We start from the raw sequence: 14,743 nt of genomic DNA, 5'->3' as shown, positions 1-14,743 counted from the left end.
TATGATGTGAGGAACTTAACTGCTTCAGAGACTTCTGAGCGATAGGGCTCTAAACACCGGTCGCAGCCCTCGCTAAGGCTGTTCAGTTCCTGAGACAAAAGCAAACAAAAGGCCTAATGGGTTCATGGGTCCACTGCCAGGACTGCATGACGCCAGAGGCAAATTGGACCTCAGCATCCTCCTGGCTGTCTGGCAGCAGAATCAGGTAATAGCCCAGTCCTGTAATGTTGTGCAGATAGGGTAATGTACTATATGGGCACAATGGCTGAACACCGTAGGGCAGAAGTTGATTTGCATTTTGCTTTTATTGCAGGTTATTTCCAAACTTTTCTACTTTTTACAGAATGTTTTATAAAGGCCATGTTTCTTTAGGTCTTGCTACATGGCATCAGTTGCGTCTCACCATGGGAACTGTGTAATGGTGCCAGCTGTCAATATTTTTCTACACTAATATTGACACCTACATGAACTTCTGTGCATTTACTCAGCATACAGGCTGGCCAGATAAAATGTTATTTTGCACAGAAATGGCTCACTGGCAGCCAAGTCTGAAGAAATAGAGACACCAGGATATATATAGTGTTAATGTATGTGTCTTCTGCAGGTAAGTTAGGGTTAGCCGCACATTTATATCCACAAGTCTAAAATCTCATTTCCAGGTTGTGATGCATGAGAATGAATGTACCCGGAGGCTTCCACATCCGTCTCCATCTGACTCACTGAAGCATCCTTTGTACGACTGTTGTAAGAAAAGGGTCCTAAATGTACAGTAGACAGTGCATGCAGTGCTGTTGCAATGGGGCTCAAGGGTGCGGGACCATAGACAGAGCAGACCCTTCAACATTGTATTGGTATTTTTGTCAAATGTGATATGCGATGAAGGTTGCTGGGTAATATTTATGTTAATGTTTTCCAATGTCAAGTCTCTATTTGATCGTGTTTGTTTGTGTGTTAGCGATCGACCGATTTTATCGGCCGGACAATATATGGGGCCAATATTTGCGTTTTTACGTGTGGCATTGGACGATATGCCGATGCTGCGTTCACCGATACACACGGCGTCCACAGGCAGCTCTGTGTTGCTAGAGATGCTGCAGTTCACGTGCAGACCATGCACTGTCCCTCCACTACTAGCACCACGGAAGTCTTAAATTACAAATCAAGCACTTTATTTCAATGGCTACTTTTCAAGTTGATTGTTTTCCTAAATTATTTAAATGTGTTGACAAAGGACATTTTGTGATGACCTGATTGTATCTGTTTTATAATGTGTCAGCAAGCAATGCATCATTAATAGGGCTGTGTTATGTTTATGAAAGCCTTTTACCCTGGCACAGTTGACCATATGCAGTGCACCCATCCATATGATACACATTGCACACATTGCACACATAATTTGGGTGATATGAATGTAAGATTATAGCAGAAGTGACATTGATCTGTGTTTTTGTTTATTCCTTTTCTTTTTGTTTTTTAAATGGCAGAGCAGATTCCGAAAACAAATCCAGTGTGGCAGGGTTTACATTTTTATGATGTAAATTGAGGGAGCAAAATCAGTATCGGCTCCAAATATCTGCTCAAGAAAATTGGCAACCTGTATTGGTTATCGGCTAATGCCGATGTAATAAATATCGGTATCAGCATTGAAAAAAATAAAATCCATATTGGTCAATCACTAATGTGTGTGTTTCATAACTACTGTGCAAGAGGGCCCGTCGTAACTACCTTACGGCCCTGAGTGGGCACACAAGGCTATCACTATAACTATGTGTACACCAGAAGAAGTGAGTAGTCTATCTATTTTTAGAGTGTGAGAGCCACTTTTTTAATGCAATAGTCTTTGACTGCTTTCTTTCTGGCCAATGTGACGGCCCATTTGACAGACCCTTTTAATTAGGTTGATTCTCCGAGATCAGCAGAGGGAGCCACATCTCTTACCTAAGGCTTCCTTTTCTTTGTGGAGACAAAGCGTGGCTGTCTGACAACGGGCAGACTGCAGCATGACCATTCTCACTGTCTGGACCGGGGCCTTAGAGAGGCCTTAGAGAGGAGTGTGCACACCCACCTAAGAAGAAAAAAAGCATTTTTCTCAAGGTGTCAAGCTTTCAGAGACGTGGAAAGCAGGAATTCTTTTGGATGATGAGGTTGTAATCTGAAATGATATTATGTAAGAACAAAAGCAAATGAATACCAGTGTTGCTGCTTCTCTGGTGTGCGGATTAGATTTTTGAGATTGAGTCCAAAGCAGTCAATGCATTAGACGTAATGGAAAGCCAAAATTTGTTTTCTTCTTCATAAAATGTTTCATGGCTCTGGGACCAAGCCAGCCCTTAGACAATGTGCTGTGTAATAGGACTAGTTAATGTCATGAAGTCAAACATTTCCATACATGACTATTACATGAAAAACAGTCGTAGGACTGTTTTGGGGGTAACTGGACGATACTGAAACTTTTTACAGGAGCTGCTGCAGATTTCTCCTGCTGCACCTTCAGCTCTTCATTTTCCTTTAAAGCATTATACATCCGAGAGGTCTCAGTGAGCATCAGCCCCCCCCCCCCCCACCCTCCCTTCTGACATAGTGAATGCCCACAAGAGGGAGAGAGGGTTATAAGATTTATATACTAGCCCGTTTACACCATAAATGTGACAGATGAAACAGGGGATGAAACTCAATATCTGAAAGATGAAATGTGATTACATTTTTTTTTGTATTTAGCTTTGCTCTGATGTGCTACATTTGCCATGGCTCAGTGTCCCAACATGTCCTCTGACACATACACACACACACACACACACACACACACACACACACACACAAACACACACACACACACACTCACAAGCCTCCATTGGCTGTATGTGACACTAAGGATCCAATATGAGCACCTGAGGGAGTATCTATATCTATCCTGCTGGTGGTTTACTGTATATATTGTAAAGAGCTTTATTACTTCGGTAGTCTGTCTGTATTCGTGGTTTGTATGTTAAAATGCAGCCAGTAGTACATCAGTAGTGTACTTGGAATCAACAAGAAAACATTTACAGTATTGCTATCTCTTGGAGTGGTGAATGGTGTGAGTAAGTGCATCCAAATTCATTGCAAAGTGCAACTTCTGGTGATTAAATTGAGTGCTCCTTTGGACTGGCTCTGGTTTTACTGTAGCAACAGAAGGAGGAGGATACTGTAGTTTAGCTCAGGATGGGGTAAGGAGGGTGAAGCAGGAGGGGAGAAACAGTTTAGGGCATTGCTTTGACAGATGCAAGAACAGAGCCAGAACATGTAAGACATGTGGAAAACGTTATGTGCATGTGTTAGTGTTATAAGATGATGCAATATTTCAAAGTAGCTTAAGAGATATCAAACAGAAGCTCCCACTCTACATCCCCTCCAATGTGTGTGTGTGTGTGTGTGTGTGTGTGTGTGTGTGTGTGTGTGTGTGTGTGTGTGTGTGTGTGTAAGAAGAAGAGACAGAGAGTGTGTGTTTGTGTGATGGGGATTGCATCTGTAGATGTCTAAAAGAAGCCCCTGATCTCTCCACCTCTTTTCTGGGTAAAGAACAGTCTGTCCTCTGTCAAGGTTTAGTGCAGCAACATATGTTTCTGCTTCTCTCTCTCTCTCTTTCTCGCCCACCCAATTTCTACTCAACCTCTCTCCCTAATAGAATAATGAAATTGCTCTTCCTCTCTTTCTCTCTCTCTCTCTCTCTCCCTCTCTCTCTCTCTCTCTGGTCTGTCCTGCCAGAGTTGATACTTAGCCAGATTCTTTGGTGCAGCAGACTAGCTGAGTCATAAAGGTTTCAGTGCGCCCTGATTTATAGACAGTGATGTGGCTGAGGGTGAGGAAGCAGGAAAAACACTGGTGTCAGCTCACTGATCACACAGAGACTGTAAAGGCACATCAGGAAAGAGATGACCTGCTGACTTGAGACAAAAACAAAAAAAACGCCACTGCAACTCAATTCTTCATTTCACTGTTCAGCGAAAGTCAAGAGGAATCAAATGGGGTTTTATGGGCGAGCATGTTGAAAATGTGAACCTCAAACTAGTCTGATATACTTTGATTAGTGTGGGCTTTTCATATCAAAGGCTGGCTCAGTGTCTTTTTACCTGAAAAAAACTCAAACAACCCAGGGAGGGGCTTGAGTGGCAGGGGCGTGAGAGAAAGACCTGCTGACTTTGCTGGTTTGCTGCAGCACTCCCTTCTAGTCAAGTGTAGACTGATTAATTAATATGGATAGGACAAAGGGCTCTTTGGCTGCCATATGTACTTTTTCCATTAACCTTCATTAATGAAGTTCATTCATGTTGGGGAGAAAGGAACATTCTAAAGGAAATTAGCAAGGTAAACTATCTGTCCTTGCTTGTGAAAGTGTGTCACAGAGCTTAGAAATTTGATACAATTTTCTGCTAATGGGTTTATTTGTGCTAAATATGATATGTTCTGACACTTGATTGCAACTCAATCAAAGTACAAAAGAAAAGCCCGGGGGCAGCTCTGGGTTGACAAGGCTTCAAGGCTTTATTGGAGTTTAATGCAGCACATCATGAATTTAAAGCACTAAGTGAGGACTTGAAGTAAGGCATTTCAAACTGGGTATTGCACATCAGTACAGACAGTTGTACCGGCATGTGCTGGTGACAGTATAACACACAGGTGTTTGCAAACGAATCCCTTCAAAGCAGAATTTCTACTCTAGACACTTGTCACGTCCTGTCTTCATCATCATCAAGCTTTTATTTCTTAGCTGGTACAGTTTGCATACATGCTGTTGGTCACTCAAGTTGATCATACAGATAATTTCTTCACCAACATGTTGACTTCTGATTTCAAGAGATTTTAATTTGATTTGAATTAGAGAGCTATCTAAGTACATACTGAGCACCGGAGAAGACATCCTTCTGCTGCAACGCTGGCAGGTGTTTTTTAAAGCATTTCATTTTAAACTTTTGCATCTGTGGATTTTCCTCTTTTCTCTTCGGCCTTCACCTCCTCTTGCTTTTCAGTTTCTTTTTCCTCCTTCTCACCCTCGTCGACACCCTCTTCCTCTTGTTGCTTGGCATCCTCGTCTCCTCCTTCCTCCTCATCTTCTTTTTCTCCATCCTCTGCCTCACCCTCTTCATTTCCAAAACCATGTAGGAGTGGGTGTGGGGGGGGGGGGGGGGGGGGGGGGGGGGGGGGGGGGGGGGGGGGGGGGATGTTAGGAAGTTAGAATTAATTAACAACACACATGCATATCCACTAAACAAAAAGACCACACTAACCTTCTCCATCTGCTTCTTCCTCTTCTTGTTTTCCCTTCTCCTTTTCTTCCGCCTCCGCCTCCTCTACCTCCAACTCCCCCTCCACTTCTTCCTCCCCCCCTTCTCCTTGATCTTCCTCTGCTTCCTCCTCCTTCTCTTCTCCCTGTCTCTCCTCTTCTTTTTCCTTATCTTCCTCTTCCATCTGCTCTTCCACCACTTCCTCCTCCTCCTCTTGAGGAGGACTGGCCTCCGCCTGCTGTGCTTGGCTTGCGGATATTGTCTCCTCTGTGGAGAGTGATGAAGTATACAAGCGGGAGCTCAGCATGTACGAAGCTGAAGCTGAAGCGGCTGAAAACGGCATGGAGAACTGGCTTCTTCCATAGGACGGAGCAGTGTACGTGGCTTGAGAGTAAACATTGAAAGACCCCGGTCCCGCCACATTAAGACGGTTCTCTTCTCCTTCAAGGAGCTTCCTATAAAAAAAGAAGACACACATCACATCAAGTGAATGAGATAATGAATTATTGGCGTTGGTGCCATTCATTTAAATGTTGCACTTACAGCACAATATGCAAAACACTGGGTGGTGTGTAAGACACTTACCTGTAGGCTGCAATCTCAATATCCAAGGCCATCTTCACGTTCAAGAGGTCCTGGTAATCTTTCATGTACCGAGCCATGTCATCTTTGTTTGCCCTCAACTCTTCCTCCAGTTGACTTATCGCATCCTGTAGTAGAAAAGATAAAGTAAAAGGCAAATTATAGGCTGGACGCAAAATATTGCATCTTAGTTCATCTTGTGGGTATCATTGCATGTTCTATAACTTGTCACACTGACAGTTAGACTCATCTTAATTGCCAAAATGAAATCTTTTTAATCATGGAAAAAGGATATTGTCAGCCCTGCACCTTTATTTCCGGGTTGTTCTGTTACTCACCTGCAGTGCAGAGATCTCAGCACTCTGTTTCTCTTCCACGTCCTGCAGTTGGTTTTCCAGAGCTTGATTCATCTCACGGCAGGCATCGATCTCCAGCGTCCTGGCTTTGAGGAGCCGGCGGTATTCTGCAGCCTCGTCTTTGGCGTTACGTGCACCCTCTGTGTTGCGGGAAGTGCCCACTGTCATCACATTCACCTTGTTGCAGAACCATTCTTCGGCTGATTGGAGGTTGCGATGGGCCAGCTTCTCATATTGGGCTCGGATGTCACGGAGAGCTGCGGATAAGTCAGGTTTGGCAACCTCCATCTCCACTGACACCTCTGCACTGTACTGTATTTGGGCTTGCAGCTCTGCAATCTCACTCTCACAGAGGCGCTTCAAGAAGGTCAGCTCATCCAACAAGGTTCCGACTCTTTTCTCCAGCTCAGCCCGGGCCAGAGCAGCTTCATCTGTTCCCTTCCTGGCATCCATGAGCCTTCCCTCTGCTTCCTCTCTGCCGAGCACTTCCTCCTCATAGCGTTTTTGCATGTTACCTAACACAACCTCCATTTCATCCCTGTGGTGCTGGGCTGCTTGCTTCTCATGGCGGGCCTCTTCCACAGCAGTACGGAGCTGGCGGAGCTCTTGCTCATACAAGGCCTGAAGGTTGGACGGCTCCGCCTGCCTCTGCCTGAGCAGCAGGAGTTCAGTCTCCAGCAACTTGTTCTGCTGCTCCAGTTCATGGACCCTGTCAATGAAGTTTACAAAGCGGTCATTCAGGTCCTGCAGCTCAGCTTTCTCCTGGGTCCGCAGTACTTTGAACTCAGAGCTGACCTGGGCAGCTTGGTCTAGGCGAAGTTCACTGGCAGCCGCAGACTCTGGAGCAGAATGCATGGAGGAGTAGCTGGAAATAGCTCGGGTGTGTGTTGGATAACTTCTGCGTGAAGATGCATAGGAAGTTATTGGGGCGGAGTGGCTGGAGTAGGCAGACCTTGAGCCTATTCCTCCTCCAGCTCCATATCCTGCACTGTGCACAACTACCCTCCTCTTGTAAGTAGAAGGGAAGTAAGGGTCAAAGCTGGTGGAAGACATGACTCAAGAAACAGGCTGCTCTATGTCTAGGAATGTAGCTGGGTTGACTGCACAGTGAATCTGCATTAAACTGGCTTTTATAGAGCCAGTAATGACTGTGACGTAAGCTTTTTTTGCAGGCATGCTGACAGAAGGAATTGATAATGGTGCCAGCTAGCCGGTCTCAGCCAAGGGAGAGATGGGGTGGGGTAGGGATGAGTGTTGGATATGGAGGAGGCGGGGATAATACGGTGGAGCAACAAGGGACTGCAACAGACAGGGTCACTGAGGACAAAACAATACACTGTTACTACTGAAAACTGCGGTTGATGGAATTTGCTATAAATCCCGACAAAGAAATAATGTATCTGTCACGTAACGGTACAAACTCTTGAAATACTGTCTGATGCAAGAGGTGAGGAAAAACACCTTTTGTAAAAAGATGATACTGCTTTGCACTGTTGTGCATAATCTGTCTGCTGTGTGAAAAATACATATTAATAGCAATGTATACAAGTATCACAATTTAATATCACAATAAGCCAATGCAAAGCAGATCAGCTAAAGGTGACACACTTTGATCAATCCTGTGATTAAAAAAGTGCCATCTGAATCTCAAACATGATACATTTTACTGGTTTATAAAATAAAAGTTTGCCCTCTAGTGGTTGTCTGTTCACCATACAAGTTTCACATTACAAATGTTGACTGTAAATGTATAAAACAGAGTACACTGATCTATAAGAAATAATAACCAACCTGGTTATTCTTAAAATCTATATAGTCTTTTATTCAATATTGCTTTAGCAATTATGTATGCTATTGAATGTGTTGCTGCTAGATTGAAAATTGAAAAAAAGAAAGAATATTGTTCACGGGTTTAATTTATCAGAGGAAAACTGTACTTTTCCTTATATTAACTATACGTTACATGTTTACTTTTGTACTCAATATTACACCGTAAAGGTTTGCTTCCATAATTGAAAGGTTTATCCAAAAGGCTAACATATGTCTTTTAAAATGTCTTAACATAATTTCGACAGGTTTGAAAACTTGTTTTCAAAATTACCAAATGCACAGTTAAAAACACTTTTAAATAATTAGTTTTGTCTAAATAATTTGTGGTAAATGACATTTCAGCACTGTGTATCGATGGTGTGATTTCACCCAATACCATAATACATGATTGGTCATGTAAATACACCCACAGTGTATTGACCAATGAGTGACGACCTTACTAATTGGCGGGTAGCATGCTGTGACGCAAACGCTTGTAACGTTAACAACAACAAAGGATGATGAATAAATGAAGTTTCAAACTTGCGTTGTACACAAGTACAGTTATGACCGCAGTGTTGTTTAGAGTTTGCTTCCTTTCTGGGGTAATAAAAACGTTGCAAATGCATTTAACACAGGGATGAACGGTAAGTCGGCCAGCTCAAAAGTGATGGTCACCCGGTTAAACACTAGCTAGCTAGCTCTAGCTAGACACATCATATGAGCTAGCTAGCTAGCTCATATGATGTGTCTAGCTAGCTAGCTCTAGCTAGACACATCATATGAGCTAGCTAGCTAGCTCTAGCTGGCTAGCTCATATGATGTGTCTGCTAATATCAAGCTAGCTCAGAAAATAATGTGAGCTGTTAGCCAGTTGAATTTGCTTGCCCGTCAAGGAGCTATATTTACCACCTGCTGTCTGGAGTTCTGGTTGTGTTATTTACCAGGGAAACTAACGGTATACCTGCTCAGAACAAACTGCAGAAATTCTCCGTTGCAGAGCTATGCTAACCATGCTAAGTTTTCGGTGGCTAGTCGCTCCCAAGCACCTCTGAAATAGCTATTGTGTAAAGTGCTAACAATTGACCACAGCAGGTTGCCTTGCTCTTCTCGGTCGAGTTGAGGTTTAATATTTCCCCACGTAACTTTACATTTTGCTGCCAAATTGTTGTCTTGCCTGCTTTTATTTTCCTCTCTTTGTTCGGTTTCCATACATGTCTAGGTCAAATCAAAAGCTACAAACTGAAGGTGGAAGGTCTTTAAAATGGTAAGGCTGCATTCTCGGTAGCTGTGATTGTGCAGACCATTATGCTCTTACTTGCTTTCCCATATCTGCTTGCTAAAAGGGTATGCTGTTATTTTTTTTTATTTTTTTTTTACAGATTCGCATAGCAGCACTGAATGCTGCTTCCGCAGCTGCAGATGAGTCTCAAGACCCTTTGAGAAGTAGCAAGAGTCAGACAAAAGAAGCTCAGGTACAGCCTATTTTAAGATGAATCAGCTAGATTAAGGCCTATTCGCTGATGCAAAGAAGGTTTTTCCTCTCTGTAGATCTATAGAAGTTGTCTGATGTTGCTTATATTTCTGTCTGCAGGAAGCCGAAGCATTTGCTCTGTATCACAAAGCCTTAGATCTGCAAAAACATGACAAGTTTGAGGATTCTGCCAAGGCCTATCATGAACTTCTCAAAACTCCACTGCTCAAGGAGGTAAAATATCACAAAGTCCTGTGTTTAGTCCTGTAGAGGCGGTGATGGTCTCACATAATAGCTCACAGCAATATCCTCCATTCAATCCATATTGTTTGTTTTGGTGCAGAGCAAATTCTGCACACTTTCCAGAAATGGCTGGGATTTATGATGTGAAAGAACCATAGGAAATAACCTGACTTCTCCCCCGTAATAACGTAATACACATTTGTAACATTTGGAATACAACTCTTATCTAGAGCAGTTAAATACTGAAAGTAAGTATGTAAAACGTAAGCTATATCACACATATTGCAGTAGTCCTTTGGTTTTTAAGTCCTCTGAACATATTTCAGGAACTGGTGCTGATTTAGTCTTAAATTGTAAAGTCACTTGTTTGTTTTTTTGGTGAGAATGTTAAGAGGTGTTCATTGGTTATCAGTTGAGTACTATTGTTAAGAAAATAGTATGTCTTTTGTGCAAAGTGCCATTTATTACTCAATTTTCTCTACTATGCTGCGCCTAAATTAAGTTTCACTGATTAAATTAATTTTACAATATTCTCTTTAAATTTGGCTTTGTGGTAGGACTTCCCTGCCCGCATACAAGAGCTGTATGTGTTATTATTTATTTATTTATTTTTTCATTCATTGCTTGACGGCCTTAAGATGAACCTGTATTTGGGGCAATATTTGATGTATCCTCTAATATTTTAGGCCATGCCCTCTGATGATCATAAAGTGGGTCTCAAGCATCCCGGACTGATGTTGAAGTATTCTACTTTTAAAAACTTGGCTACTATGGCTGCATTGCGTGAAGACCTGGAGACCGCTATGGAGTTTTATTTGGAGGTAAAACAAATTAAATTGAGCCTCTTTAATACTTTATTATGATTCTTTGCCGGTCACTGATGCTTTGTGCAACTAAATGTGTCATTTTACTGAACAGCAATAACACTGTGGTGAGTGTTCATTGCATATTCTGCTCTGCTTGTTTTGTAGGCAGTTATTTTGGATTCCACTGACGTGAACATGTGGTACAAAATTGGTCAGGTGGCTGTGCGACTGGTGCGCATTCCACTGGCTCGACATGCCTTTGAGGAGGGATTGCACTGTAACCCGGACCACTGGCCCTGCTTGGACAACCTCATAACTATTCTTTACACACTCAGTGACTACACCTGTATGTAATACATCATCATAAGCCCTTTGCTCTGTATCGTCTCTCCTTACCGGTGCAAGTATAGACAGAAAAGTAACTATTATCTGCACACATTTTCCAGGCTGTTTGTACTTCATTGCCAAAGCCCTAGAGAGGGATCATTGTTACAATAAAGGCCTGGTGTTGAAGGAGAAGATTTTTGCTGAGCAGCCCTGTCTGAAGAGGGACACGATGCAGATGTTCATGAAATGGTAAAGCCAGCTCACGTTTTATTCCTCCATGTTTAGAATGTGCTCCAGCTGCAGCTCTATACTTTCACATCATTGACAAACCTCTGTGTTGTGCTGTGGCTCATTTACAGTGATATGTCTATTCACTACGTGGAAGTGGAGGAAGAGGAATGCAAATCCATTGTGGAAGAGGCACTGGAGTTACGGAAGCGTAGACAGGCTCTCTCTCACTGCGAACCAAAACCTGACCTTGTCCTGATTCAGCCCATCCGCTGCCTGTCGTGAGTGCTGTGTCTGGTTTTGCTTTTCCTTTCTGGGTGGTTAAATTTAAATTATCTCTTTTTGAGGATGGGCCAATTAATACTCCTAATATTTAAGCTGGAAAATTCAGAAACGGGATATACTTTAGTTGAATTCTTGGTGGAGCTCCACTGATATTGAAGTCATTGTTTTCTGGGCTAACTTTTGGTGAAGCTTGTAATATCTACTTTTACCCAAAGTTCTCTTTTACATTTCAAGACAATTTGAGCTAATATTAATGAATTGTTGTATTTGTTGTATCTTAGATGGAAGCATGTGGGTGAAGGCCTTCTTGCAATGTACAGACATCAGACCACCTGTGAGCCACCACGCCCAAGTCTTGGCCGCAGAATTGACTTGTCAGAGTACCGTGACCCAAACTTCCTCCAGAACCTCCCCCAACCCAGCAGCCCTGTGAGTATGGGCCAGACCACCGTGTTGAGCAGCAGCCCCAGCTCATCTTTGCCGCCAATGGCCCTCCCTGAGCCAGCAGTGCTACCCCAACCTAGCACTCAACCTCAGATGACCCCCGCCCAGAACACAGTAGAGGTTACCACTTCTGCTGCCCCTGTCGGTTAGTTTTTTTTTCTTCATCACCTGCCTATGTATGATAAAAAATGTATTATTAGTTTTCTTTTCAATGACTGTAAATGTGACTGTACAGCAAAATTTTTTTTTTTTCCTACTGTACGTTCACAGTGACAGCAATGGAAGTTTCACTCACAGATAAAGTAAAGAAAGCTCCGAAAAGGAAACGTGTGGTTGAAGATAGTGGGGAGACAGCAAAGCGACGTTCGGCACGTGTCCGAAACACAAAATGCAAGAAGGAAGAAAAGATTGATTTTCAGGAACTGCTTTTTAAATACCTACCTTCCAGGTATCGTACACTAAGCCTAATATATGACACATGAATACACAAATCGTCATAGTTATGATGATGAAAAACTATTTTGCTGGTCTGTTTTAGGCTAAAGAAGTTTGATCTTGATAATGATGATGAAAGTCTGAGTAATCTTGAGGCGCAGTGTGTTGGGAAAGAGGACATGCAGCCTTTACATGGGAGTTGCTTGCCTGCTGACTCAGTTCAATACATGGAATCTGGTATGTGGTGCATCATGGAAGATGTATTAACAATACACAGTTGTGCCATGTTGGCGTTTGTCATATTAACAAACTATGCATTCCCTTCTGTAGAACAACAGGATGTCCACAACTTCCTGCTCAGTAACATGACCAATGGTGGTATACTGGACGTGATGATGCGCTATCTGAAAGCAGTGGGCCAGAAGTTCATGATGGAGTGGCCTAGGGGGCTGACTGCTGTGGTACTGGAGCTCCATCAGAGCTGGAGGAAGCACAGCAGTGGTCTTCCTAACCCTCTGCTTCGGGACTGCAGCAACCAACACATCCGGGTAAATGTCAAGACTGGTTCATTTCTTAACTACTTGAACAAGCTTAAAACACTGTTTATTGGAAGTGTTTTAGTTTGTGTTAACATTGAAAAGCTGGCATTGTCCCTGATAGTTCAGATATTATTAGACTCACTCTGGACACAATTTTTAAAGAGGCTGCTGACTACAGGGTCTAATAGATATTTAAATCTTCTTAATGTGGAACTTACTCTCTGAGTGTCTAAATCTGCTACATCTACAGGAAATGTTGGCAATGAGCTTAGCGTGTATGGAGTTGCAGTTGGAGCAATGGTCACACAACAAAGGGAAGACTGGTAAGTACCAGTGAACTAACCCTTATGATTTGTGATAGGATTATGACACAGTGTATTTTTGGATTGATGCATTACAGTACTGTGTTGCAGAATTTTGGACCCACAGTATGCAGGAAAGAGGGGTGCTGCAATGTCTGCCATTTTCACCCCTTGTGTGGCATATCTCAGTCACTACTGTCTTTAAGTTTTGGCCAAACCTAATGGTGAAACATGTCATTGGTGCTTTTTTGCATCGAAATTGGAAATCATTTCTGTAGAACAACACATGCCTTGTTATATTTTTTTTCCTTGTCTAGTGTCTCCAAGAAGAAGCAGCATTGGTCCTGGAAGTGATGCAGCTGACTCAGAATTCCCTGGGCAACACTTCCAGAGTGATTTGTTACTTCTGGCCTTAGGTTCATCCCAAAAAGACCTGTTTGAGGATGATTGGCTGGATGTCATGGTGCGTGTCTACTGGCTCAAGGCACGATTCTTGGCCCTGCAGGTAAAGTCTATATTTTATTTGTTTTTGCTTGACCTTTGGTTATACACCTCCTTTCCCCTCAGCTTAGCCAGATGTGACCGGTAAGTCTGTCTTTCTTGTATTTTTCAGGGAGACATGGAGTTGGCCCTGGAGAGCTATGATGTCTGTGTAGGTTTGTTGCAGAGCAAACCCAGGACCCCCGAAGGGAAACCTTACACTATCAACCTCCCTAACCTGCGTGTAGATGCAGCAATCTCAGTGGAAGAGGTCATTGCATTGGCTAATCAAACGTTTTTCTTTTATCAATTACCAACAAATTATTATAGATAATTGTTAAAATGAAATGTCCTGAATGTTTTCATGTGTTATGAGAAGAAAATGTTGCTAGTTCATACTTTGAGTACCGTTAAAGAATGGCTGATATACTAAAAAGCAAAAACCTTCAATAAACCGAAGTCATTATCTCGACTTTTCATTTTTTATTTTTTATTCACAATAGTAAAATATTTATTTTTTCAAACTATTAGCAAGTCCCTTTAAAGAGCTTCTAGCTGTTTTGACTGTGGGTTTCTTTTGGGTTTCCTCCATCCCCATGGACAGATTGACAAGAGGCTGAAGTCTCTGGAGCGCTGTCAGTCTTTGGAGGAGATCCAGCGTTTCTTTGAGTCTGCCGACTTTGATTCTGTTGTGCGCTTGCTGCAGCCCACTCTTAATTACGGCAGCAGGAGTAAACCTCTGGAGTTGGTGAGCTCAGCACCAGAACGGCCTGCTCAACTGATGCTACTGCAGGTTAGATATTACAAAAATATCGATTGAACCTATATGTCTTTTGTAATGTGTGATGGTTGACAACTTCTTCTCTGAATTTGAACTCTCTGGCCCAGAACTCGCTGTTGAAACTGCAGGACTACCGGCAGTGTTTGGAGTGTAGTGAGCTGGCTCTGAATGAGGCTCTGCAGCAGCTCAACTCTGCATCAAACCACTCTCCCCCTAGTAAGGAGGAGTGGGTCAGTACTATTGTAAAGTTGCTGGAGGGCACCGAGGTCTGCATCACCAAAGACTCTGAGCTTCTAAGCAATGTTCCCCACTTGGCTCGACTGGCAAATAATCTAATTCAGGTTAGGAGGAAGCCAAAGACAACATTGCTTTTCCCAAAGATACTGTTAAA

General features: G+C 42.7%; 2 protein-coding genes across 6 annotated transcripts in view; one reads left to right on the top strand and one right to left on the bottom strand.

The window, feature by feature from the left end:
• Nucleotides 1-4,498: 4,498 nt before the first annotated feature.
• On the bottom strand, nt 4,499-7,519 carry neflb (neurofilament, light polypeptide b). The gene is made up of 4 exons (XM_034871339.1): nt 6,182-7,519; nt 5,847-5,971; nt 5,265-5,716; nt 4,499-5,117 (listed from the first exon to the last, which is right to left on the bottom strand). The coding sequence occupies exons 1-4, from the start codon at nt 7,250-7,252 to the stop codon at nt 4,942-4,944; spliced, it is 1,824 nt and encodes a 607-aa protein (XP_034727230.1). The 5' UTR covers nt 7,253-7,519; the 3' UTR covers nt 4,499-4,941.
• Nucleotides 7,520-8,466: 947 nt separating this feature from the next.
• cabin1 (calcineurin binding protein 1) overlaps nt 8,467-14,743 on the top strand; it is a 39,487-nt gene continuing 33,210 nt past the window's right edge. For all 5 annotated transcript variants that reach the window (XM_034871320.1, XM_034871319.1, XM_034871318.1 and 2 more), the window contains exons 1-17: nt 8,467-8,655; nt 9,231-9,275; nt 9,391-9,483; nt 9,603-9,716; nt 10,412-10,546; nt 10,697-10,877; nt 10,978-11,107; nt 11,218-11,367; nt 11,653-11,960; nt 12,086-12,263; nt 12,354-12,487; nt 12,581-12,798; nt 13,040-13,112; nt 13,409-13,596; nt 13,705-13,842; nt 14,176-14,364; nt 14,460-14,693. In XM_034871320.1, coding sequence (XP_034727211.1) covers nt 9,273-9,275; nt 9,391-9,483; nt 9,603-9,716; nt 10,412-10,546; nt 10,697-10,877; nt 10,978-11,107; nt 11,218-11,367; nt 11,653-11,960; nt 12,086-12,263; nt 12,354-12,487; nt 12,581-12,798; nt 13,040-13,112; nt 13,409-13,596; nt 13,705-13,842; nt 14,176-14,364; nt 14,460-14,693 — 2,466 coding nt within the window. In that variant the 5' untranslated portion in view covers nt 8,467-8,655; nt 9,231-9,272. The remainder of the gene's footprint in view (nt 8,656-9,230; nt 9,276-9,390; nt 9,484-9,602; nt 9,717-10,411; nt 10,547-10,696; nt 10,878-10,977; nt 11,108-11,217; nt 11,368-11,652; nt 11,961-12,085; nt 12,264-12,353; nt 12,488-12,580; nt 12,799-13,039; nt 13,113-13,408; nt 13,597-13,704; nt 13,843-14,175; nt 14,365-14,459; nt 14,694-14,743) is intronic.

The sequence above is a fragment of the Etheostoma cragini genome, chromosome 5, assembly GCF_013103735.1.
Source record: "Etheostoma cragini isolate CJK2018 chromosome 5, CSU_Ecrag_1.0, whole genome shotgun sequence".
In the NCBI taxonomy this organism is placed as follows: Eukaryota; Metazoa; Chordata; class Actinopteri; order Perciformes; family Percidae; genus Etheostoma; species Etheostoma cragini.
Note: the sequence above shows the minus strand (reverse complement) of the source record. Positions and strands in the feature narration are given on the sequence as shown.